The sequence below is a fragment of the Sander lucioperca genome, chromosome 16 (assembly GCF_008315115.2).
Source record: "Sander lucioperca isolate FBNREF2018 chromosome 16, SLUC_FBN_1.2, whole genome shotgun sequence".
In the NCBI taxonomy this organism is placed as follows: domain Eukaryota; kingdom Metazoa; phylum Chordata; class Actinopteri; order Perciformes; family Percidae; genus Sander; species Sander lucioperca.
The window spans coordinates 20,739,846-20,766,210 of NC_050188.1; the positions used below are offsets into that span (position 1 = coordinate 20,739,846).

Genomic DNA, 26,365 nt, shown 5'->3' on the forward strand with positions numbered 1-26,365 from the left:
ACACATTACTCAACATTTACTACACACTCACTTATAGTATAGATAGTTAAATCAAACTGTTGTGAGTTAGAGCAGCATAAAGTTTGTATTAAGTGTTCCAGTAACTGTGTATTAGATATATATGGCAACAGCAGAGGTGTAACACCTGCTGTAATCACAAGTACACTATCGAGCATGTGGATATCTAAAACTCAACGTTTACTACACACTCAGTTATGATAGTTAAATCACACTGTTGTGAGTTAGAGCAGCATAAAGTTCACATTAAGTGTATGTAACTGAGGCAGCAGGCAGGACTGGAGCAGTAAACACTCAAACAAACATACACTTCTTAAATATTGTCTCACTGAGGCTCTGTGGAGGTAAAAGGCAATGAAGTAGAAATGTTTATCCCACAATATATTCACCATCAATTCAACACTAAGCTAAGATCATGATGAATCAAATGGACAGGGGGTGAGATTTTAGGGTTAGAGAGATATGTTCAGATACTGTGTGTGGATGTGTACAACTAAAGGTGTTTGCCAAGTTTAGTTGACCAATGATATCACGCCAACAGTGCAGACACCCTGTCTGAAGCAATTAAAAGAAAGCAGCCTGTCACCTGTCTCCTTCATGGACTCGATCCCATCCAACGGTGCAGATCAACTTCAACCAACACAACAACGTCTCATCCTGCTACTGTGACAGAGAGAAGCCAACATGCTCTCGTTCCTCTTCTTGTTTGGGCTGGCTCTGAGTGCTGTGTCTCCTTCAGACGACCATCAAGTGAAGCTACAGCGTGGCAACTGTCCCATGTTCTGGTACAGTTTCAATAACCGCTGCTACAAGTATGTCGCGTCACATATGACCTGGGCTGATGCAGAACTTCACTGTGTGTCAGAAGGAGCCAACCTGGTGTCTATCCATAGTCTGGATGAACAGAATTTTGTCAAATCCCTGATTAGGAACTTTGATCCTGCTGAGGGATATACCTGGTTCGGACTCAGCGACATTCACAAAGAAGGAAGCTGGATGTGGTCTGACGGTTGCGCAGTCAACTTTGTCTTTTGGTACTCAGGACAGCCAGCCGGTGCTGGAAGTCAAAACTGTGGTCAGAATAACTTTTATCCAGAATGGAATGACTGGGAATGTTCCTACTTGTCTCCCTTTGTCTGTGCATCTCGTATAATCTGTCCATAGCAACCTGTTGCTCTGTTGACATGCATTATGACTCCAGAATAAAGACACAGATGTACACTCATATGTGTGTATAGAAGTCATTTCTTGACATTCGCACGAGTAACTCCAGTGGTTGATCAAATGACATATTTTCAAATTTTTTTGATAATCTCAAAATTAACAATAATAATAAATATAATAATAAAATTAAATCATGTACAATAAACATAACATTTCAATCCGCAGATTTTTATGCCATGCGGGTTTGTATTTACATTTTGTTGTTGTTGTTGTTGTTGCATGTCTTCTCCAGCTGTCCATCATCCACTGTGTGTGTGTGTGTGTGTGTGTATATGTTAAATTGGGGTACAACGCAGGTTTAATGATTTGACATTATCATGACACTACTTATCCAGTAGGATGTTTATCTATTCGTGGACCTGTATGCACATTTACAAATGTTTGAAACAGTACTCATTTCTGATAAACCTCTGCTGTGACTTAGAGCAGCATAAATACGTACAGTCTCTTTTCAACACAAGAGGAAATGCTTCAAAATATCTCAAGTAAATTCAACGTTATTAACATGTTGACATGAACACAAATGATAATGTAACTTTTTGAACATACAGTATTACATCACATGCAACCGCCTCAACTGGCATTTCTATGAGAAAAAATGTCAGACATTATACGATAGTGAAATGACCACAGTTTCAGCAGAAGTGACAAGTGGCAAAGGGAGAAACCACACCACTGAATGCATCTGTAGTCCTCAATCCGAACACCACACAATACTCTGATAAGATGATGTAGTAAAATGTAGTAAAAAAAGAAATAGATTTGTCAAATACAGTCTGGGTGATATAGTTATGGAGAGAAATGGCTAGAGGGTCAAATGGAAGGAGGGCTGAAGGAAAGAGAAATAGAAAGGATTGAGCATATACTGTAGAGTGCATTCAGACATATGATCATGGAGTGAAAGAGTAGTAAAGTAAGCATAAAACTAGCCTGGTTCCAGACCTATGCATTACCACCCACGTCTTTATTCAGAAATTCATAGAAAATGAATGATTATCAGGCCAGCATGTAGCTGGTGGACGGTGGACCAGTGGTGTAGTCTACGTGATACGCAGGTAAATGCAGTATACCCACTAAGAAAGCTCCAGGATTTCCATATACCCACTTAAAAATGCCCAATGATACGCAACAACATACTTTCCATTATATTTTTGATATATTTTGAATTGTCATCTGTGTTTTTCTTCTTAGCATAAGCTAAATAAAGGTATTTCCACTGTAAATTGGTGAATAAAAGTTATCTGAATGCAGGAAATGAAGTCTTTGATGCTCAAAATAACTCTGGGGGAGGACAGCCAGACCCCCCCACTATGATATGCCCCCCTCCTCCAAAGGCAGATTCTGGCCCATATATATAGGCCAATATATTTATATACAGTACAGTCTACCCACTACAATACATTAGACTACACCACTGCGGTGGACCGAACATAACTTTACAAATTAAATAAATAATCAAAACATGGATGATTTACAGTGAAAAGTGAAAAACTACTTAGGTACACCTTTCCAGTTTTATTTAATTGAAGAGTTATTGGTAATGAACTCATTCTATGATTAAAGCAAACTGCAAAAACTCCTTCCCTGTAATGTTGACTAATGCAGATGATCATCACACTCTGGACAACAGAATTACAAAGTGTAAATTATTTATCCCTGAACTGACCCAAAACAAGAGTATCAGCTTCAATTATGGGACCAAATGCCCTTCCATTTGACATGTTATTGTGAGAGAGGGACAGAACAAGAGAGGAGCAGTAAATTAGAAAAAAAGATGATCCGTTGCAATTTGAAAGACTAGTTGTGGAGAGTTTGTGGTGGCAGTGGAGGGGAAGGCAAAATCATTTTGCAATGTGTAAACAGCTGCCTCTGTCTCATCTCCGCTGATTTAAGCTGGCATGAACTGTGATGAGAAATGGAAAGCACTCCCTGCCATAGTGGGGCGTTCTGGTCAGTGGTGGTTTAGACATGCTTTGCAGCAATATGGTTTCCTGACACTGCTAACCCCTATTATTTTGCAGTCATACTCACGGGTATTTTACCCAGCAGGCTTCTGACAACTAAACAACAGTGGAGGGTTGAATTAGTAATGAGGAGGCTGAGACAAACAGCATAGCTAGGCTTGGTGTGATGCAGGTGCTGTGTTAATTGTCAATCTGGCAGCGTGCCCTTGGAAAATGATACAACAGACATTAAGTAGCGGGGCCACACTTTTGGAAATACTCAGGTCATAACCCAAGCCCCCTCTCCCCTAGTTTTAGCAATGTATATTTGTATTTCCTAATATGAAGGTCAAAAGCTCTCAAAGCCCTCTGCACACTGCCAGGAATACAATTAGCCTATGTTAGGGACATCCTTAATAGGCCTAAATCCTATTGAGGTACTCCACCTCATAATTAAACATATTAAAGCAAAAGTTTGACATTTTGGGAAATACCTTCTATCTTATTCGCCAAGGGTTAGATGAGAAGATTGATAGCACTTTAAAATTTGTCCATTAAGTATGAAGCTACAACCAGCAGTCTGTTAGCTTAGCTTAGCAAGCAGGGTGAAACAGCTAGCCTGGCTCTGTCTGTCCATCCAGCCATCAATCCATCCATCTTCATCCACTTATCCGTGGTTGGGTTGTGGGAGCAATAGGGGACCACAAACTTCCCTTTTCCGAGCCAACCAGCTCTGACTGGGGGATCCCAAGGCCTGGGAACGCCTCGGGGTCCCCCAGTCAGAGCTGGCTAATGTAGATCAGGAAACAGAAGTTTGGGGTCCCCTGCTGGAGCTGCTGCCCCCCGCGACCCGACCCAGGATAAGCGGTTGGATACATAAGTGGATGGATATATAATGTCGCTGTTGCTGATGCATCATTGTGTACCCATATCAGGTCACCATGGTATATGGTCACCTCTGAGAAATTGTGATATGCAATTTTCTTTCTTTCTTTTCAAACTTTTTTTTGGCATTTCATAGACTAAATTATTACTGGGGAAATTGATTACTCTCTACTTTAAATACTGGGTAGATCAACACATCATGTGTTATGAACTGATCATATGTAATCTTAATCTGCAAAGTAAATAATAACTATACATCATAAATAGCTTACATATAGTGTAGTAAAAAGTAGGCTATACAACTGAATGTAGTGGAGTAGCCTAGATAAGGAGCATATATCAAAATTTCACAAAGATAAAAGTACAGTGTAATTTGATACTATGATTACAAAAGAACTCAAAGAGAAGAAGAATGGCTGTAGGGGCAGGTTCTCCTGGAGTGCCACGCCCATATGCAGTTTTCGCGCGAAAGGACGGACTGCACCACTGTGAGTGCGGGGGAGACGTAGAAGAAAGACTACTCCTAAAGATAAAGAGAGATAGGCTACATCTTTAATTACAATTGAGCAAATACTCTTTCAAATCACACAGCCATTAGATGAGTTTTAAAATTACAATTATTGGACTTAACTACAAACTAATGTATAAGCACAGCAACAACAAAACCCCTACTTTTGCAATGACCGGACTTCTCTAGTGGTTCATTTTTAAACATACCTCTACTCATTGGTTTTCATTTTACAAGACAAAACTTTCTGCTGGACGGGAATTTGCAGCAAAACAGAGAAAAAAATGACGCTCACGTCAAAGGTAAGCGGCAGAGCAGTACGTGTAAATGTAGTTCTTCTTTCCACGTTGTCTTTTGTGGTGAAGAAAAGTCATAATCATTCAAAATGAAGACCATTGTTAACAGCGTCCGTTAACTTAACGTTAACGTTGTTGGCCTGGGCCTGAGTCTGCTTCATTGTAAAGATGCATTTATATCTTTCTCCGAATAAGGTGATTTTTTTGGCTGTAACGTTAGCTAGTTCAGTTCTGTAACCCAGACATACTGCCTGTCTTGAACGCAATTTACAAAACTTGTCTTAAGTCTTTGTTTTGACCTGGTAACTAGCTAGCTAGCTTACACGTGAGCTGCTTCACACCAATGGGCAGGTGACCTTTTATATATTGGCTAAATGCCTGAACCGTAAGATGATCTAAGTTAAGGAGTGCATGTTTTTACATGTACATTCGTCTCCCTTCTCTTGGAAGGTCAGAGGTCAACATCCCTGTGTCTAGAAGGGATGGATCAGCAGAGTGGGACCTGGGAAATCAACTGCATTGACTCTGTTTTACACAATACAAATGACAGTCTTGCATGCACATATTTGTCAAAGACTCTGGTCAAGTACACGGTTGTCATAAGTCAACACTTACCGTTAACCATATATTGTGTTTGTGATCTTCGGGACCCTGTGCCCTCTTTAACAGCTCAAAAAAACCATACCATACTTAACATTGTTTCATCAGCTTTATATGTCACAACCTTACCTTATTTTACGAGATTTTCAGAATCAGAAATTTGCCTTAAACATTAATATAAAATAAACAATAAATACAGAAACAAATATGTTCAATATAACTGTTTAACATTAAGAAAAAATAGCTTTAGATGATTGCAAACTGATGACCTGTTTATAAAGCCTGCTACAAATTATACAATTATAAATTACTTCTTTTTTATGTCTCTTTTTCCATGCTGTAAAAATCAGGTTAAATACAATGGGTTTTTATATAGTCTGTATCTGTGATGATGTGGGCAGTACTTTTAAGCGGACAGCAAAATTCCACCCAAATCCCACATATATTCGTGCATAGCTCATATAACAGATATTTCCTTATTTGTGAAATAGCTGCTGTGATGTCATTTCTGTATTTATTACCTTCATGAAATGGTCACGCCCAAATAGTGGAGGTTACACTTCAGACTTTTCTACATATTTGGTTTTAAATTAGAAAAAAAAAATACGTGAAGGGAAAAAAAATGATTGAATTCATATTTATTTATTACACATGCAGCATTGGGAGCTGTTCGACCCCAAACAATGAGGAAGTGAAGTCAATTCCTTTTCCACTTAACTTTGTCATTGGTCTTAAATCTCCCTCCCTGCCGTGGCTGAGAAGTTGCACAGGCCTGTAGTGATAAGGATGTCCTTGGGTTTAGTTTTGTAACTGCCAACATCAATTCAAGAAGATACGTTTACTTCAATAACAGCCAGTCTCTGCTCTGGTTATCCTGTCAAGCTGCACAGTGACAGCTGAACTAAATTCATTGTTCTCACAGCATTCTCACATTCACCTAGTGACCAAGGATGTCCGCGGGTGGAATGGTGCTCCCTCTGGTGTAAAGTGTAAAAACTTGATCTAAGAACCTGTCCTGTGGAGTAGGGCTGCACAATTAATCGCAATTTTATCGAAATTGCAATATGGACTAGTGCAGTATCCAATTCGCAGGGGGGCACAATATTTGTTAATGTCAAAATGTGTCAAACCATTCTGAATGAAGTATTGTGGTGCTGCAGAGATGTCCCGGCCTACAAATCCTATCCTACAGACTACAGAAAAAAATCTTTGTTTGGTACAGATCCTCTAAAAAAAATCACACTATAATCATTTTAATTTCTTTCAATGTTAATAATTTTCAATGAATATGAGAATAATGATACAAAAACGATCATTCCCTCCAATATCACGAATCATATCGCAATATCAGTCAAAATAATCGCAATTAGATATTTTCGTCATATCTTGCAGCCCTACTGTGGAGATTTTCTGTAAACAAAAGTTCTGGTTGCATTTCCTTCCTCATAAAACCTCTGCAAAGCTGATTTTTTTTTTTAAATCCATTATTGTTTCACCCATGTTTACTAGCTTGTAGTCTTTTGTGGCCCCTTTTTACCAAATCTTTCCTTGTTACTGCCACCTGTTGATTAGTGAAATAGCGTGACACCTGTTAAGACTGTGTGTATGGCGTGCTTGCTTGTATGTGCACAAGATAAACAAAATGGCTCATTGACAAAAACCTAGTTCAATATGACGCTTGATATGTCTGCCAACAGGCTCCATGTTTCAAATCTAAGTTCATCACTGCTGAGCTGGCTCGTCTGTTCAGCCAGTCGGACAGTGAGGAGGAGTTTGAAGGTTTCAGCGAAGAGGAGGAAGAAGAGGACAGACGATCTTTTAACAAACGGCTAAAGACCAAGGTATGAAAACGTTTATTGTAGGCTGTAATGTTTGATGAAAATGTGTGCAATACCGCAGCTAGAGCACCAGACTAAAAGCTTTTCTCTGTTTAATTCTCCAGATGGTGGATTCAGAGGACAGCGATGTGGACACAGGCTTCTACTCTGATGGCGAGGATGCCGCTCCACAAAAGAGGAAGAGTCTTTTAGTTGCCCTGAGGTGTGTGTGTGGGTGTGGGTGTGGGTGTGTGTGTGTGAGAGAGAATTGGTAAATAAGCAAACAGATAGTTGCTGCACCTTTTTAGTTAACCTAAAGATGATCACTGTATCGCAGTATGTTGAAACCCCTAGATTCCTGTCGAAGTTTGCTGTTTGTTTATGTCTAAATATTGTTTAGTGCTTTAACAAACAAAGAATCTGATATATTTGATGTGGTGGGGATGTGTCTTGTTTACAGGACTGTAGTATATACACGGGTTTACAAAGCATTTAAATGCAACATAAACCCACATGATGTATCTTGAAGAGACAAAGGGTTTGAGTTAATGAAGCCTCTTATTGCCAGTACCAATGTAACTACTCATGAGGTTAATTATTTGCGTCACATTTGACAGCTTGAATCCTGACCATCTGACAGAAATATTAAGACACTCATTTTAGTGGTATGGCCCAATAAAAGTGAGTTGTGCATAGATTCATCTTACTGCTTTTATCCACTGTATTCATCCTATTGCCCGCCCAACTATACAAAGGACTGTCGGAGACACAGACCTGTTTCATGACTATTGTGTTGATTCTCCATTGATGGAAAAAGGATCTGATCTAATGTTGCTCCTCAGGTTTCCCGTCAAAAGACTGTCTACCCCCAAACAGAAACTGCAAGAGAAAAATGTCAAAAAGCCAGTCAAAGAAACTCCTCCTTCTCAAAGAGTCCGAGGAAGGCAGAGGATGAAGCAGCAGCAGCAGCAGCAGCAGCAGCAGCAGGAGGAGGAGGAGGAGGAGGAGGAGGAAGACAAAGAGGAGGTCTTGACTCAGAGCCTACGGAAACGAGACAAGAACATCCAGGAAAACAAGGCCATGGTAATGAACCCTTAGAGCCTTTTGTGTTTTCTCCATATTCTGACACACTGTGGGATCTGTATTTAATACTAAAAGTCCCCTCTTTGTGTCATGTCCTTTGACTCTGGTCTTCTCTGTTGTTGTCTTTCAGCTGGCTAAGCTGTTTGCTGATCTGAGCACCATAGCTGACCTCACTCCGCCCACCACCCCTCAAGTGAGTATACGCACTAGCACCAAAAAAAATACACAAAACTCTTGAAATACATCCAGAACAACGCAAGACGCAAACAATGCTACAATAAAATAAATGTGTTATTTTGTGTTGTTTATTTTTGTTGTGTTTACTTCGGTGATGGTGCCATCCATCTCGTGTCACTTATATGCTTTCTTATTTTTACTCCGACATAAAAAATTGAATGAAAAAACTCTACAATTATGTTCACGTATGTTTGTGATCAAGTAGAACTAATTGCATGGCTGTAATTGCTAGAAGTTGCCAATATTGACAAATTTGTTCATTAATATTCTAGTAACTTTTATTTACCTTTTCATAGCAAAGTTGACACATGTCAGACGCATGTTAAACAGTAGTTGAAAGGAGAGCTGTGGATGCAGGTCTGATGATGATGATAATGTTAATGATGCATGTTACAAACTACACTTACATAATCAAAGGTAAGATGTTTTTGTAAAAACGGCGTGCTGTTTTTGTGTTTTATAAAGACGGATTTTTTTACTGTTCTGATTTGTTCACGGTTTGTTTTATGTCTACAGAAGAAAAAGCGTGCGCCAGAGAAAGCGACGCCACGGAAACGCAAGTTTGAACCAGAGATGGGGTCAAAAAGGAGGAACCCGTCGCGTAAGGCTCGTCCTCCTGAGAACTTTGCAGTGGAGGAAAAGAGCGAGCCACTAACCCACAGAAGCCCCAGGACTGTAGACATCAGGAGACTGGTGGAGGTAGAAAAAGTACTTCATTAATATGGAAGGTTTTTTTTATTGAGAATTTCTTTATTATCTGTCATCTATTCTGTAAATGCACTGTATACTGTAATAGCAAGGATGTGCTCTGATCATACATAAATATGCTGGAAATCAGATACTTACATTTTGTGTTGATGTTATGTTTCTATCAGTTTTTTTTTTTTTTGTTTTTTTATTAAACAGACTGACACAGTCAAATACACAATTACAGTCACCAGTTAGGTATCTAGTCAACGTTAATCTCTTTCTACAAATGTCTCAAAAAATATAGAAGAGTGCAATTATTAATTATTATTTTTCTGTCTGTTGTGATTGGGCAGGTGGACGAAGAAGTCGGGGAGAAAAAGAAAAGGAGGAAGAGCCACAGCTCCAGGAGGAGCCAGTATGACGTGAGGTCAGTTGACGAGATCACCAAAGAAGACCTGGACAACGTAGCGTACCGCAACAAAGACAAGATCTGGGACAAGGAGAACGTGAGTCACATCAGGCCTTTACCTATTTAGTGCTCTTGTTACTGTACTATACTGTCAGGCAGTGTTGTAGTACTCGAGACCTCTCTTACTCTTAAGAACACTTTTTGAAGGTCTCGGAATCCACCACATTTGTACTCTGTCTTGTCTCGGTCTTGGATAAAGAGGACTCAGGATTTTATTTCAAGACCACAACTGCAGGGTAATCACTAAATTGCCTGTGTATCGTCTGATTCATGTGTTAAAGTGATGGTTCGGAGTAATTTCACCCTAGGCTGCTTTGCACCTTGACCTCGAGCCAAACAACCCCTCATAAGCTTTTTTCCCTTGTTATAACGTTGGTTGAGTTAGCGTTATCAGCTGGTTAGCTTAGTGCAGGCGCTAATGGATCCACGTTTGTATCTCGTAAATTACCCCACTAATAGTGCCTGGAATGATACCAAACTTCTCCAGAAGTACAAATAGTTTCTTTACTTATAAAACGAGGCATTAGAAAGCTTGTAACTACACCAGAAGTACATTTAAATAACACTCGCCTGATGGAAACTCCTCTCGGCTGCTACCGCGCGAGATCACGCACAGAGCACGACATCAATTGCCAGAAGAGACTACTGGTAAAGAAGAATCAAGAAGCGAGTGAACAGCAGAAGCAGCTACTGCAGCGTGAGGTGATAGGACAAGATGCCACACAGTTGTATATATCCCGGCTGCGGTTTAAAAGCAGTAGATGTTGTGCTCTGTGCGTGATCTCGCGCGATGGCGCTGTAGCAGCCGAGAGGAGTTTCCATCAGGCAAGTGTTATGTAAATATACTTCTGGTGTAGTTACAAACTTTCTAATGACTCATTTTATAAGTACACAAACTATTTGTACTACTGTAGAAGTTTGGTATCATTCCGCGCATTATTAGTGGGGTAATTTACGAGATACAAACGTGGATCCATTAGCGCCTACACTAAGCTAACCAGCTGATAACGCTAACTCAACCAACGTTATAACAAGGGAAAAAAAAGCTTATGGGGGACTGTTTGGCTCGAGGTCAAGGTGCAAAGCAGCCTAGGGTGAAATTACTCCGAACCATCACTTTAACATCATTACTGTAAATAGTAGTAGTAGTAGTAGTAGTAGTAGTAAATGTAGGTGATAGGAGAAGAAGCTCTGGCTGTCTAGGAGATGTCAGCCAAATCGTCGGTAATAACATTTTATTTTTTGCATTTTATTTATTATAATTTTTTTAAGAGTTTATTTGCAAAACAACATCTAAAAGAAAACACACAGTGGTGTGTAAATTCTGCAATGTAACACTAACTGACACAGCTGGGACCACCTACATTTTTTTATCTGCACTAAGTAAGGAAGCATTAAGGAAGGTAAGTGTGAGTGACCCTAGCTAGCTAAAGTTATTGATCTGCCTCTATAACAAAACTCTCCAGAAATCTCTTCACCCCTCACCCAAAGGGATTCAGCAAATCTTAGCTATACATATTAGCTAGTTGTGTATATTCTGTATGTTTCAGTTGTTTGGTCTGGTCTTGTCTCGGTCTCGATGCTCTCTGGTCTTGGTAATGACTTTGTCTCGGTTTAGGTGGTCTTGACTACAACACTGCTGTCAGGTGGACTGGCTTAGTGTGGTTCTTTACTGTGCATGTGTGTGTGTTTGTTATTCTTCCAGGGCAGCTCATGTCACCAGTGCAGACAGAAGACTCTGGACACCAAGACAGTGTGTCGCAGTGGTTTCTGTGTAGGGGCCAAAGGTCAGTTCTGTGGGCCGTGCCTAAAGAACCGCTACGGAGAGGACGTACGCGATGTGCTGCTCGACCCGGTCAGTGCTAACACATGCAAATGTTTAATTCTCCATTTCTCTCACTTTCGATTTGGTAAATGTGGGTTCGTCCGAGACTGAACTTAACTGTCTTTTATTTATTTATGTATTTATTCATTCATTTGTTTTTGGATCTTGTCACTTTATATAAAAAAACAAATCCTACTGAAGGGACAATTAAAAGCAAATAATATGTAACAGGAAAAGTAAAAGTACTATCATTCACAACTGGGGTAATGAAGTGGTCAGGAACAACATTGATAAGCTTAAATAAGCTGTCATGGAATGTATACAATGATGTTTTGATGTTACTTTTCTCTTTTTACCCTGCTTTGTTATGCTGTCTTGTTGTGTCTGTTGTTTTAATGATTTCCCCTCTAAAAATAAATATTTACCTTGATTTTACATAGGAAAATAATACTCTATTATGTTTGCATGTTATGCTGATTGATATCTAGTTATTGAAACGTAAAAGCTGAACTGAGTTGTCAACAGAAGAGGTGGAAACCAACATAGCGGAACAAAGCAAAGAGCACCACCCACAGAAACTTCAACTTAATTACTGGAAAATTCAAGAAAAATAGAAGGTATAAGGTGAATTGGTGACACTAATATTGACACTGTTGTGATTGTATAGATCTCCTGTGCTGCCGGGTTGAACGTGTGTGTGAAACATCCACATTTTAGAATTAGTTTCTTTTCAGCAACATCCATATTTGAAGCATTGTCTACTGTCATGGCTACAACTTTGTGCTCTGTTAGAATCCGCTTTATTGGCCAAGCAACACATACATGGACTTTGACTCCGTTTTTATTGATTTGGAGCCTGAAGGACTGATATGATTCAACCCTCTTCACTTTCTCTCCCTGGATGAAAACCAGGACAGCGGGCCTCCTGTTCTTCTGGTATTATACCACAAGCCCATTGGTTTTGCTGATAGAGCTTCAGGTGATTGTTGTTGCACCATGTGACGAAGCTCTCTATCAGTCCTCTGTACTCCTCTGTAAAAATAGTCGCTAAGGGAAGACAGCATGTCTCTCACTGTATATGATTCGCTGGAATACATGTCAATATAGTGATAACTTCCATTTTGCCAAAATATACACTAAATCCCTTTTTTCCCTATTTTTTAAATTAGTTGTAGTTGGGGCTGCTGAAGCTAACGTAATACATTACAGAACATATTAGATATACGGTATTATGGTTTGTTTGTATGCACCTGTTTAAGTTGTGTCCTTGTTTTTGCAGTTGGGAGCTGCTGTCTTTGAGTCAAAGTACTAGTGTCACTTTGGGACATTTATCACAGAATGCAGTGAAAGCACTGACCACTTGCCAACAAAGATCCTGCCTAAAGAAGAAATCTGTCAGATACAATGAAGATTTGTCAGTGTATTCACTTGTTATGAATGCATGCCTTTTTGTACAAATTTTAGTACAACAAAATCATGCGTATATGTCGAGTACTTATTCCCAGAGGTAGCAAAGGCAGGTGATTTGAAAATGTTTAAGACTTGAGGTTGGAAGGAACATAAAACCTCAACATGGTTTCACTTGTGTAGCAGAGTAACAACACGGTTGGTCACCCACATTAAATCTGGACCTTTTTCTTTGTAGACGTGGTCGTGTCCCATCTGCAGAGACATGTGTAACTGCAGTCTGTGTCGTAAGAAGGAGGGCCGCTGTGCGACTGGCTGCCTGGTGGGATTGGCCCGGTACAACGGCCACGACAATGTCCACGAGTATCTGGAGAGGTACATCACCGCATTCTCACTGTACAGTTTAATGTTACAGACCTGGATGGGATCTCCCTAAAACTGTGACATCAATGTCCATGACGTGAACATGTCAGTGTAAAACCACTGTTGGAAAATGTCTGTGCTTCTGCTATGAGCATTGAATTAAGAGAATCTACTGGAATTTATGCTTTTTTTCTTTTTTATATTATTGAAAATTGAATATCTTTTGGGTTTTGGACAGCATGTTGGACAAAACAAGCTATTTGAATACATGAACTTGAATTGCAACGTGTATTTTTTATTGTTTTCTGATGTTTTAGACTGACGTGTTCATTGATTAGTTGGAAAAATTACTGACAAATCAAGAATGACAATAATAACCAGTTGTAGCCCAACTGAGACGGCAGATAAAGCTCGTGTTGTTTTGTCTCCATTGCAGCATTCAGAAGGATCTGCAGTAAAGTCCGGAGAGGAGAACCTGCTCGTACAGCTAGAACCCGGAGCAGGCTCTTGTGCTTCACAGTACCGTAGAACTCATTTTAATGCACATTTTTAGGTTAGCTTTTATCCAACTAGAGAAGCAAAAGCAAAACATGTTTTTATGTCACCTTATAAGGCACATACACTGTTTAATATGTTTTATATATCCTGATCCAAGCCTGCATAAGATGCAGGGATGTTTTTGTTGTTTTAAAGTCTGTTCTCAGTTTTGAGTTGAATACATTCATTTGAATATTTCTACTCCTGATGTTCACTAGGGTTAACAAATGTAATGGTTATTTTCTGTGTTAAGGAAGCAAAAGGAGCCTTTTTATAAACCAACTACTTTTCTAAAAGTGAGTAACTTTACAGCATTGATGTCAGTTCACTGTAAATTCTAATAAAGAATGGCATTTTCTGAATAATTTGCCACGTTTTTTAATATGTATATTTATACAGGCAATGTTGGATGTGCCACACACTAGACCACTGTGTCTTTTAAGGAGACAAATCAAGCTTAACTATTTTAAACTAAAGTTGTGTGTGCTGGTGTCATTTCCCCAGGTGAGTGGGGTCAGGTCCAGGTCAACTGTTTGCTCTTGAGCCAGTCAGCTGATCTCATGTAATGACCAGGCAGGTACCATTGCTGCAGGGCAGGGGTCAACCTGGGGACACTGGATCTTCATGAGGCATGCAATGTGAGTGAGAAATAGAAAGGTCTATTAGAACTTTTATCTAATCTCCAATGTCTTACAGCGCACACTCAAGATTAATGTGAGTGTATGTTCACACTATGGCAATACAGATCTGCAGACAGGTCCTGGAAAATGTTTCGGCCCAGAGTTTGTATTTTGGGTTGATTTTCTTGATCAAACTCAAACCCAATGGACCAATTTACATCCAAAGTGGTAAAAAAACATCGGTCCTTGTTCTGATATTTTGAGAGTTCCTTACATAAAACCTCCAAACCATACCCTCCAAACTCCACAAAACACCCAAGGGTGCAGAAAGAAGTTGTAGATTTAGGTGTTTTTGAAGTGCTTCAAAGGAGTGACATGTCAAAGGTATGCGTAAGCTGCCTACTACGTGATTCTTTTTGAAAACTGGCAGTCAGAGTGACCTGGTGGTGAACTCTTAGAAGTCACGCTTTGATCGTAGAGTTGGGATGTTGGATAAATCATTTTTTCTGAAGTAGAAAGTTTATTGGCTCATCATCCGTCCACACAAACAAAAATAACTATCAAAGCAGCTGTGTGTTGGGGTCCACTGTTTTTCTTTGGGACTGCTTTTTCTAATGGTTTCCATCTGATTGATGCACACAAACATCAGAGTGGAATAAAGACTTGTTTTAATCACTTTATTGTCAAGTGTTATGCAGGCAAAGCATCTTTTCTGCTTGAAGTTGTCCTTTTTTCTTTCTTTCTTTTTTATTGACATAACACGTTTGTACAAACCAGTTTTAAAAATATCAATAAACTGGGGCCTTTGAGGCTAACCTGGCAAAAAACCCATTATCAAATGTCATGGAGACGAACAAACATCTTTTAGAAAAAGATTTACAAATGAGATGTCACTACAAAATATCAAAGAAAAAAAGTTGGTAGTCACTCAAAATATTACCAAAAACATCTAAATTTGTTTGGTATCAACCTTTTCAACTTTAAACAATAGTAACTTTTTTGCTTTCTTCTTCTTTTATTTATTTTTCTCCATAAAACACGGTATGGCGAAAAGAGAAGAAATGAACAGCAGTGGTCAGACGTAGAAAAAGAAAACAGAAGCACAAAGAGTAAAGAAGAGAGAAGCAGCACTACGGCAAAAAACTCAAACATGCTGTACACAACCTCAGAATCAACGCACACAAATACAAGTCCAGCAAAAGGCAAATAGTACAACTCAAGGATAAATAATAAATTAGCCATACACAGTGGGGCCATGTGTGTTAACATACTGGGAGGGGATTTTTTTTTAAACAATTGATAAATTCTATAAAATAAAGTATCTTTTAATTTAAAAAAAAGAACGTACGCACTGAACTAACACAGAGCAACACCACCAGAAAACATCTCATAATATCCACATAGCTAAGTAGCCCAACCCCCTCCCACCCACAACTCTTATCACTCTGTCTCACTTTACCTTCCTGTGCTGTGATGTGCTCTCCATGTCACCCCCTAATAATGCAGGAGAGCTCCCTCTAGCTATCTCTGAGGTTCCCTCTGTACAACAGCTTGTGTTAAGGCAATTGTGGTACATCGGTCACGTTGCAGGGATAGAAGTGGAGAAGGGATGTCACCAGAGCACAGAAAGCATAAAGCAACATCGTAACTGTGCTGCTGTCCAACGAAACTGTCACTGCAGCTACCAGTACCATCTGATGGCGATCGATCATATAAAAACTGGCACTGGATAGACTGCAGCTGTGATGTTAAAGCCACCCTTTGGTATCTGCACAGTAACAGGCTTTGTTCAGACGACAGCGCTGCTTTCAGATGTTATCACTAATCTAAGAGTGAACTGGCTTGTTTTATTAACAGAGAAAACGTCCCCTGACAATGTAAACATGGTTTCACTAGGATTGTCATTATAGTATTGCTTTCACTACACAAACAAAGTTGTAGAAAGCTAGATTGTTTTTCTCTATAGAAACCTTTTTTTCTAATGGCCACTGCGCCTTAATAGGAATGCATTATTTATAAATCTTTTTATATGTGCTTTTTTCTACTCTTTTTTTTTTGTATTATTATTTTTAGAATTATCCCCTCTTCTTTAATAACAGTTTATCCGTTGACTGGTCTCGAAAGAATCAACACCTGAATCTGATCTGAGGACTAAACCTGAACCATGAATAAAACTCAAATTAGGTAGATCCTCTCTGTGGCAGCATGGGAATACAAACTCATTCATACAGGTCACATATACACTCACACACACACACACAACATCCCAAGACTGCCCTGCTCTGTCACTGCTCTGCAACAGTCCTGTACCATGATTGACCCTCACCACTTTCTGACAGGTATGAAACAGGAACACAACTTGGTGCATAGAGTTAGATTCTGTTGCGATTAAGAAAATGTCTCTCGATGTTGGATGGTTTTAGATTTAGCAGGTCCCCCTGTCTTGTGCTAAGCTAGACACTACTTACATTCCTTTCCCCACTGCGAATGGAATTATTATAAATTCATTTTAGAAATGCCAAACTCATCTTTCATATGTTTAGGCAAATTTTTTTGTTATAATATGTTAGTTATTTTTAGATTGTTATGTTTATATTTTTGTGTTTCTGTTCATCGCATGATCTCATCTCTTTTGAGTCCCTTTTCATGAGAGAACAGTTTTAAAATGATGTAAAATTAAAAAGTTAAAAAAAGAAAAGCAAAAGCAGCCACCCCTACAGTCCCTGCAAAGGCTCCCAAAAAAACAGGAAGTCTGCCTTCAGTGAAGAAATGGGAGTCGGTTGCCTATTGAAACTCCTCCACTTCCTCCTCCTCTTCCTCTTCCTCCAGGTGATTAGAGGTGGTGGGTGTAGTGGGGTCAGAGTCACGCGAGAGGGTTGCCACAGCGACAATCTGAGTGGAGGCATCCAGGCCTTCAGGGGCATCTTCCTCCATGTCATCAGTGGTGATGATGGCCACTGCAGCTCCGACTTTCTTGTTCTGGTGGGTCTTGATGTGCTTGGAAAGATGGTCGCTGCGCATGAAGCGCTTGGAGCATTCCGGACACTCAAAACGCTTTTCTCCTAAAGAGGAGAAGACAGAATTTGTGGGGGGAAAACAACAAGTTTTCTACAGATAATTACCAGTTGTTACAAACAAACTTGCTTTGGTTGGGGCCTTCTTGTTCTTGAGCTCTGTTAGAGAACTGCCTCACTAATTCTTACAAATAAATACATGTGTAGCTGTTGGGGAAGAAATAGAATTATAGTAGTTAAATTGTTTTAATTTGGGATTTGAAAGAGTTTGGATTAGAGCTGAAACTCGACATAAAAATAATCGGCAACGATTTTGATAATCATTTACATCATTCTTCAAGCAAAAAAGAAGATGACTTGCTGCTTTTCTTTGGGTTTTCAACTGTTGGTCGAACAAAACATTTAAAGATGCCATCTTGGGCTCTGGGAAGTTGCCTTTTTCACAATTGTTTTTTTTTTTAACATTTCGTACACTAAGACCTGACCAGGGTGACCCACGTCACCAGTCTACATCCCTGTATGTCTTTTTCCTACCTGTGTGTGTTCTCCGGTGTCTTTGCAGCTCGTCGCTCCTGGTGAACCTCTTGCCACAGAAGATCCAGTTACAGACGAACGGCCTCTCGCCTGTGTGCCAGCGCAGGTGGGCCCTCAGGTGGGACGTCTTTCCGTACACCTTTCCACAGCCCTCCATGTGGCAAATGTGCTGCTTCTTCTTTGTGGGGTCCCCGCTGTTCCTACAGCACGCACTTGAGTTAGGAGTGAGCTCGGGTGGTGTGTGTTTCATAAAAGCTTTTAGGACTTGGAACAAATGGAATCACAGCTGGGCTTCACTGTGCCTAGTTTTTTGTTTTTGTTCATGCAGAAGTAATTTGGTCATTTTGCTCAATGCTAAAATAAATGTACAGTAAACAAGCTCTGTTTTACGTATAAAGTTAATGTCTCTGAGTGAATTAATCAGACTTTTAACAACTTGATTAAATGATTATTCTAGCAAAGCTGAATACATTTGACCAGTCTTGGCAAGTGTTGGGTGGTGAGAGGTCGGATCTCTCACTTTAGGATACAAGCTACGCTGTGCTCTGACCATCTGTCAAACCAGTTGTCCCACCATGACATGACAATCATCAGTCATTTTGGAATAATCATAAAAATGTAAATCATGAACTTGGGCACGCATAGCTGCAGATTTCTGACGAGCAAACAATCAAATTTAGGTCACTGTGTTTTGTAACTTTAGGGGCTCAGTGAGAACTATAGGTGGGATGAAAACATGAAGAATTTGATGCCTAAAAGCCAGTTTCCTTATGAATAACTGTATAATGCACTATATTTGTATTTTTGCATGATCCTTGTTTGTCAGATTTTTAAAAAGAGACAAAACCACTAATTTCCCATATGACTACATGTTTAACAGCAGTTTTTCATATCGCACCAATGCATGGTGCTCTGTGTTTCTAATGTGTTCGTACCTTGCCTCTCCATCCCTGCAGTTTGGACAAGAGCAGGCGACACGACGAAGCCTCTTGCTGGGCGGCCCCTCATGGTCTGAAGAACTTTGTACGGAGCCCAGCTGGTCTGGACTCATCGATGTGCCTGATGCCACGCTGCCAACAGTGACCGTCACTGGAGACGACTGAACTTTGACCCCATCCTGACCCTGTGGTTGACCTGAAAGGTAATTGGAAATGACAAAATGTGTGAACATAGTCTGAAGAAAATATGAGAAGAGAGAAAGCTGAAAAAGCAAGATCCTAAACAGTCTTCAGTACAGTTTCAGACACACAATTTCACTGGGCCAGCAGGACACATGGTAAATGTATGAAGTATGGTGTGTGGCATTGGTTTATTCTACATACTTAAGCATATACAAATAAACATTAAAGAAAAGTAGTGTACAACACAACTAAAGATTGGAAGGTTGAAACGGGAAAGTCATTAGAGCTTCATATTTTCTCAAAAACTAATGCCTAATCAACCACATTGCTTTTTACCACATTTTGTTTATGGTAATAGTTTAGTGATGGATTAGTCACAACACATTTACATAGTCACTCTTAGTGCGGCCTTACCCTGTAGACCAGTAATGGTGAGGGGAACACCCTGCAACTGAACCCCAGCGCTACCCAGCCCTGCGATGCTGACCGTCTGTACCCCAGACCCCGGGTTGATCTGGGCTGCGCTCAGCGTCAGGGGAGCTCCACTCAGGGAGACCAGCCCTCCACTCCCCACTGTCGTCCCACTGGCCACCGGGGCCAGTGTCAGCTGCTGTGGAACGGCCGTCCCCAGGCCACCCTGCAGAGAGACTCCACCGGGCAGCTGCAGTGTCTGCCAGGTGATCTGCCCAGAGGGGGACAGAGTCGGGGTACGGATGAGGACCTGGGCTGGGTTCTGGAAGGCCTGGATGGGCTGCAGGGTTTGTCCTGGGGCCAGCTGGAGGGTCTGAATGTGCTGAGGTTGCTGCTGCCCCTGTGCCTGACCCTGACTCTGAGGCTGCAGCTGGATCTGCTGCACAAATTGGTGCCCCACCTGGCCCACAATCACCTGCTGAATTCCCGCTGTATCTGTCTGGTTCTGCAGCCCATTGGCCTGGTTCTGGCTTTGAGAGTCTGCCTCACTGCTCTGCACTTGGGTGTCAGCTGGTCCACCCTCTGATCCAGCAGAAACCACTTGTGTCACATCAGACACGTTGTCACCTTCAGCTACTACCGTCGAGCCAGTTGATGCTGTCGCAGGAGCGGTCCCAGACACTGCTGTTGTCACCAGCTGGTTGCCATTGGCAACAGAGAATGTGCCATCTGCTGATTGGATAAGCTGCACAGCCCCACCCCCTCCAACATTATTTATCACAGGCAAAGCCAGGGTCATGCCACCGAGGTTTATTGGTACTGTGGTCATAACAGGAGTCTGGGAGCCCTGCAGAGTCTGCAGCTGTAGTGGGAAAGACTGTGCAGGGCGGATCTGCAGTGGGACCGTCTGATTGGCTGTACTTGTCAGGATGGCTTGCTGGTTGGCTGGCTGCAGGATAGCCTGGGTATGGCCTGGACTCTGGGTCTGGATGAACTGGACCTGCTCTTGTAGAGCCCCGATGGAGGCTGTCTGAGCTGGGCTGATATGGATCTGCTGCCCATCTGAAGTCTGCAGGTGAGGGATGACCTGATACTGGACCCCGCCCCCGGCATTCGGCAGGTTCTGAACCTGGATGATCTGGAACTGCTGCTGTTGCTGACTGGCTGCAACACTGTTGGCCCCACCTACTGACTTTACCTGCCCAATAGGAAATGAACAGTGATACAGTTAAGAGCACAAACATTGGCAGACAAAAAAAAAACATTTGCTCAAACCCACTGATTCCCCCACTTCCTTCACCTTGCGTCCGCCCGTAGAGCTGTCATTAGCCAAGGTGGTGGCCACCGTCACAGCAACAGGCTGATTGGTGTTCTCTTTGGCCATAGTAGGTGCTGCTGTAATGATCTGCCAGCCGTTCCCCGTGAACTGAGCTGGGACCAGTTCCAGCTGCTGGGGCACCAGGGCCTGACCTCCACCTGTGTCCACCACTATCTGACCCTGGAGCTGACCTGACTGCAGCTGGATCTGACCAGCCTGGACCTGGAACTGCTGGGCTCCCACCTGGGCCTGGATGCCCTCCGCTCCCCCCTGCCCTCCGATCTTACTGCAGGTGGCCGCTAGCAGAGCCAACGGAGAGGGCTGTGAGGAATCCTGGAGGAGACAGGGTAGGAGGAGGAATGGATGGGAGGGGCAGAGAGAGGGAGACGGTTAAACAAAAGTGCAAGGGAAGGAGGAGAAGCCAGTCGGGGTTAGAGAGCGATGGAAACACACAGAAGGCTCACATACATACACAAACAACAAAGTACAAAATGTAAGTAAAAAAGCCAAAGGGAAAGGATGGGCAGGTATCATTATGCACTCACACAATTTGAAACAAAGATGAGAAAGATGAGAAAGAGTAAAAGAGCGAGGGGTGGGGAAAACATGGTGCAGAAAAAAGAAACAAAAATCTGAGAGAAAGAGAGAGAGCTGTCAGTGGAAGTGGGCGGTATTACAGGAAGCGAGTGGGTGGGCGTGTGAGAACCACATCTCTCTTTTCTCAGAACACTGGAAGAAAATGCCGCCTGCTCTCTCTCTCCTCCCTTTCAAAGGAACTAGGTCGCAGACAAATTTTAAGGCTATACACTTCTGAAACAGCCTAGATTCTGAAACAAATGCAACAGCGTGAAGTAACATAGCAACAATGCTTGTCATACATGTTTAACAACAAAGATGCATTTAAGAATAACTGCCGATACAACCTATAAAAAGGCAGATAAAAATAGAAGTTCCACATTTGTAGAGCCACATACCAACGCTGCAGGGTTTTAAAATAAATCCACATGCAGAATTAAATAATTTTGACCCTAATTCAAACAGACAATTCAAAAGTACAGTGGCTGAAGTGTGACAGCCGTATAAGCCTATTCAAGAGGTCTGGCTCTCAGCAGGGCTACACAGAAGCAGGAAGTGGAATTCACCAGAGAAACGCCCCCAGAGGTGTCTGGCTGGCTGGCTGGCTGGGAGGGAGGGAGTACATTTTTGGCCTACAGGCATGGCAAAAGTAATGAAGTATGATAGTAAAACTTAAACTTCTATTTTTTTTTATTTTTACCTGCGATCCAGAACTTTTCCCCTTTTTAGATGCTTTCCCTCCTTCAGTTCCAGATGATTCCTTCTTCGAGTCTGTCAAAAGAGAGTTAAAATGTGAGAATATCTCCAGTTACAATATCATCGCATGACTATTTCTGAGTAGTACAAAGTCCCAGGATAAGGCACAGTCATGTAGACACTAAGTTAAACAAAATCTGATCATAATGCAGATATAGCACAACAAAGGTGATCAGTAAAGGTGAAGGAGAAGTACAGTAACCTCATCATCAATATCAAAGGGACTGGGAGCCTCCTATCTGTCAGACACAGTGAAAGAGGGGTGGAGACGGAGAGGGGGGAGGGTACCTACCACTCATAACGCATTCATATACCGGGAGAGGGTGTAGTTCACGGTAGAAGGCCGGCCGGGTACAGAGGCGGAGGACGGCCTATATGTTAGGCGCTGGGCCGTGGCGGATCTGCCCGTTTGACGAAACCACCCACCGGCCAGGAAGGGCGGTGCCAAGCGCAGGCACAATCAAGCAGCCACCAAATAACGGAGAACACAGTGACCGTCACCGGCCAGTCGGCCCCCTCGCAGCCCCGTCGTATCTTCTCTTTTACCGGATACCCAGTCCATAAACGAGTAAATTAGCGCTTGTCAAAATGATATCCACAGAGAAGTTGGCAGTGTGTGACCGTAGAGGCCCACCCACTTCCATTTAAGCATCAAGACAACACCCTCTTCGCTGCTCCTGCCTGTCGCCGCCGTTTCTCTCACCGCACGACGCGTGGACGCCTCGTCGCCGTCCGTTGTGCACCGAAAACAAACCGTCACCAGTGTTTGTATTTTACGCGTATTCCCTATTTTTCGTGCACAATTGATTTTTTAAGGGTGAGATACAGTGAGATAGCTGTGGCTTTTGTGGGCGGACGCGCTCCTCCCACATATTCAGATTGGACGACGGGGCTCGGCGGGCGAGGGTCGAGATGGGAGTTGTATTTTGGTGAGGCCTCGCCTTCTCGAGCTCAATTGGGCGGCCGGGACTATAACTCCCATGATGCTCCGGCGCGTCGCTCGTGTTGGAGGAGGAGAGACGGTGTTGGTAGTCACGTTGGTGTGAGAGCGAGAGGGAGGGCGGTGACTTCTCTGTTGTGGGGGGTTGGGTGAACGGGAAAGGGAGGCGTGTGGGTTGGTGTGTGTGTTTGTTTCCACTCTGTACACTGGTGTCACAAGATGACAGGAGAAGGAGAAGATAAACTAGTGGAACTAAAGTGTCATATCGTTTTAATTACTATGGAAAGCAATTTGTAAATAGTAAATAATGATATGTTGCCTCTTTGCTGAATTACTGCCTTTTCCATCATCAGTCCCATATCTTTAGTCAACTTTTAAGCATATGGGAGAAAACAGTAGGCCTACTAGTAGCACATGCCTACTTTACAGTTAATACTTTGCCTGGTTTAGGGTTGAAACAATTGGCCAATTAATTGTCATTAGTCGTTTACACAATATACACATGGTTTTATGGATAGCCCTGAGCTATCCTGAGCCCTGAGCTCTACAACTGTCTCTCCCTTCCTACAGCTGGCATCCACCCTGGATCATTGTCTTTTGGTTTGGCACATTCATCTTCTCCACAGCACACATGACATATATACTGCTTTTATTCCTGACATTGCTGATCTACCCACTCCATTGTTGGTTTTGTGTTGACCTTAGTTTAATATGTTAAGGCAGGGGTCTTTAATGTTTTTTTAAGCCAAGGACCCCTTAACTGAAAGAGAGATGGAGCAGGGACCCCATACATATATTGTATAAAATGAAGTTGCATATTAAACTGGGCCTACATTAACATGCAGGGCAGCCTAAAGCCTTTATGCATACCATTTTTGCATGCAATACTAAGCTATTAAAATAGCCTTATAATTGTTGCCATGATTTTATAAATCACGTTTTCATTTTAAAACATACATGTGGCACAGTGAATCTTTAGGATTAACTGTATCTTTGGATGGCTACCTTAGTGACTACCTTACTTATAGGCCAGTAAGCCTATCTTCAGTGGGGATTTATTTTTGATAATAATATGTTGGATTCTTTGAAAAAATTAACAATAATTTGGAGGCCCCCCTGCATTGACTCTGAGGACCCCCTAGGGGTCCCAGCCCCCTGTTGAAGATCCCTGTGTTAAAGTAAAGAAATCCTTCCCTGAATCAAATTCCCTGAGCCAGTGGGGTGGTAAATGGGGGCTTAACTATATATATATATATATTTTTTATAATAATAGATTCATAATGTAAGTTATTTATCAAGCACAAAGGCAAAACTTCTCCAGCCTCTCAAATGTGAGGATGTGCTGCTTTTTCCTCAGTTAAATATTATAATTTGAATATATAAAATGTAGCCTTCCCCTAATAATATTTGGCTTTAAAAATGACTTTGCTACAATATGTTTAACAAATGCATTTGGAGAGAGTTGAGTCATGGGTATTTAGCCAGAGAAGAGCAGCAGAGAACATATCTGCTATTTATTGCAGTTGCAGCAATCCCACAGAAGTTTCTTGTTTGTGTACAAGTCTGTAACAGAAGTAATCTCTCCCACCCACGCGCCAAAACCTCTTTCAATCTCCCGAAGGGAAATTTATCTGTTAAAGCTACATGTTGACGTAGTAGGCCTAAATGGTCCCAGGCAGGGGTTTCTGTTTGCCCTCTCCCTCAGAGAAACCTTCCCTGAGAAAGGAGTGACTTTAGCCAAGTGGAGTCACAGCCTTGGTTCACCGAGCAGAAAACATCATTAGCGCGCAGCCAACTGAGGATATGCCCCTGGCACACAAGGGAAATATTTAGGCTCATAGGCTGTCAGCCAGAGCAATACTCTATCTCTCTAAAATGCACCGAGTCACATTAAAACACAAAGTCAGGATAATACTGATAGCTGTTCATTCATAGATTTGGAGATTTTTTAGTGATACCTCAAAATATGTGAATATGTGAAATCTGAGTTCCAAAATTTAGGATTTTACCATATCGAGGCTTTAATATCCAACATGGAACTTGATGCAAAAATCATAGGATATCATCATGTTAAAATCTGTTAAAATCTAACTTTTCCTCATCAGAGGCCTAAAGAGAAATAACTGTATTGAACATAGCTGCTGCTACAGCCCTGATAATACGTCCGTGCTTTCATTTTGGTCATGAGACTGACACACACACACACACACACACACACACACACACACCTAGGGTGGCCCAGAAACATTCATACAGACACATGCACTGTAATTACTGCGGAAGCAAAGTGCCTTGTTCCCGCCCCCTGGGCCACTCGGCAGGGCGTTGCTAAGCAACGAGGTCTGGTCTGCAGAAGGGTTGTTGCCTGTGTGATTGTATGGTGGTGGTGATGGAAGGGGGCGAGATAAGAGAGAAGGCCATCGTCTGTTATAGATAACTATTCCACACATAGGAAAGACCATTTCCAATATTTAGTGCTGTAATGCTGTATGTTGTAAATGAGGAACTTATTTACAAAAGCATTAATCTTCAATAAATGTATCTTTTAGTGATCATACTGATAACAAAAGTCCTTAAGGGGCTCTACAAATTTAAAATAAAATTAGGATTAGCACAAGCTGAATTATAAATGGCAAATAAATGGATATTCCTCCAGTGCAAAGAAAGTGAAAGTGGTTGTAATACTTGGATTCCAGCTGCTGCCACTAGATGACGCCATATACCAGCTGGGGCTTCATAGTTATTAACATAAGATAAGATAAATCTTTATCGATCCCCAGAGAAGAAAATCGGTTGGCGCAGCAACACAAAGACAGCAATAGTACAGATAAGAGAAAGTAAAATAAATAGATAATATTATATCATAATATATTCATATAATATGCATATATTATTATATATTATATACATATTATTATATATACATTTATATATAAAAAATTCAAATAAGAATACAATTAAAAACAGAAAAGTAGACTGTATACTTAACACCTCTCTTTCTCCGTGATCTAAGAAGAATTCACATCTTTGATTATGTAAAAAATGAAATGGAAATACCACAATGTAAAAATACTTTTACAAATAAAGTATGAGCAAAGCAAGTTTCAAAGTTAAAGTACTCTTTTATATTGTATTTTATATTATTGCATTATTGTTACTAATTAATATGTAAG

General features: G+C 41.3%; 3 protein-coding genes across 4 annotated transcripts; 2 read left to right on the forward strand and 1 right to left on the reverse strand.

The window, feature by feature from the left end:
- The first annotated feature begins 601 nt into the window (after positions 1-601).
- LOC116067047 (lactose-binding lectin l-2-like) lies at positions 602-1,243 on the forward strand. The gene has a single exon (XM_031323338.2). The coding sequence runs from the start codon at positions 703-705 to the stop codon at positions 1,180-1,182; it is 480 nt and encodes a 159-aa protein (XP_031179198.1). The 5' UTR covers positions 602-702; the 3' UTR covers positions 1,183-1,243.
- Positions 1,244-4,560: 3,317 nt separating this feature from the next.
- cdca7b (cell division cycle associated 7b) lies at positions 4,561-14,264 on the forward strand. Its single transcript, XM_031323337.2, has 10 exons — positions 4,561-4,880; positions 7,172-7,315; positions 7,417-7,514; positions 8,134-8,374; positions 8,505-8,567; positions 9,128-9,310; positions 9,655-9,807; positions 11,476-11,625; positions 13,241-13,377; positions 13,802-14,264. Exons 1-10 carry the CDS (start codon positions 4,863-4,865, stop codon positions 13,821-13,823), a joined length of 1,209 nt encoding a protein of 402 aa, XP_031179197.1. The 5' UTR covers positions 4,561-4,862; the 3' UTR covers positions 13,824-14,264.
- A 909-nt stretch (positions 14,265-15,173) lies between these two features.
- sp4 (sp4 transcription factor) lies at positions 15,174-23,161 on the reverse strand. Of its 2 annotated transcripts, XM_031323336.2 has the most exons (7): positions 22,545-23,161; positions 22,197-22,267; positions 20,903-21,253; positions 19,606-20,800; positions 19,006-19,204; positions 18,071-18,270; positions 15,174-17,584 (listed from the first exon to the last, which is right to left on the reverse strand). In XM_031323336.2, exons 1-7 carry the CDS (start codon positions 22,549-22,551, stop codon positions 17,307-17,309), a joined length of 2,301 nt encoding a protein of 766 aa, XP_031179196.1. In that variant the 5' UTR covers positions 22,552-23,161; the 3' UTR covers positions 15,174-17,306. The 2 variants fall into 2 exon arrangements, with proteins under 2 accessions (XP_031179196.1, XP_035848668.1); XM_035992775.1 differs by lacking the exons at positions 22,197-22,267; positions 22,545-23,161 and adding an exon at positions 21,895-22,102.
- Positions 23,162-26,365: the final 3,204 nt, after the last annotated feature.

Coding starts and splice junctions, on each gene's coding strand:
- LOC116067047 (XM_031323338.2), top strand. CDS start 703: ATGCTCTCGTTCCTCTTCTTGTTTGGGCTGGCTCTGAGTGCTGTGTCT.
- cdca7b (XM_031323337.2), top strand. Junction 7,515..8,133: donor AGTCTTTTAGTTGCCCTGAG/GTGTGTGTGTGG, acceptor GTTGCTCCTCAG/GTTTCCCGTCAAAAGACTGT. Junction 9,311..9,654: donor ACATCAGGAGACTGGTGGAG/GTAGAAAAAGTA, acceptor GTGATTGGGCAG/GTGGACGAAGAAGTCGGGGA.
- sp4 (XM_031323336.2), bottom strand. Junction 20,801..20,902: donor GCTCTACGGGCGGACGCAAG/GTGAAGGAAGTG, acceptor CCTATTGGGCAG/GTAAAGTCAGTAGGTGGGGC. Junction 17,585..18,070: donor ACACCGGAGAACACACACAG/GTAGGAAAAAGA, acceptor TCTCCTCTTTAG/GAGAAAAGCGTTTTGAGTGT.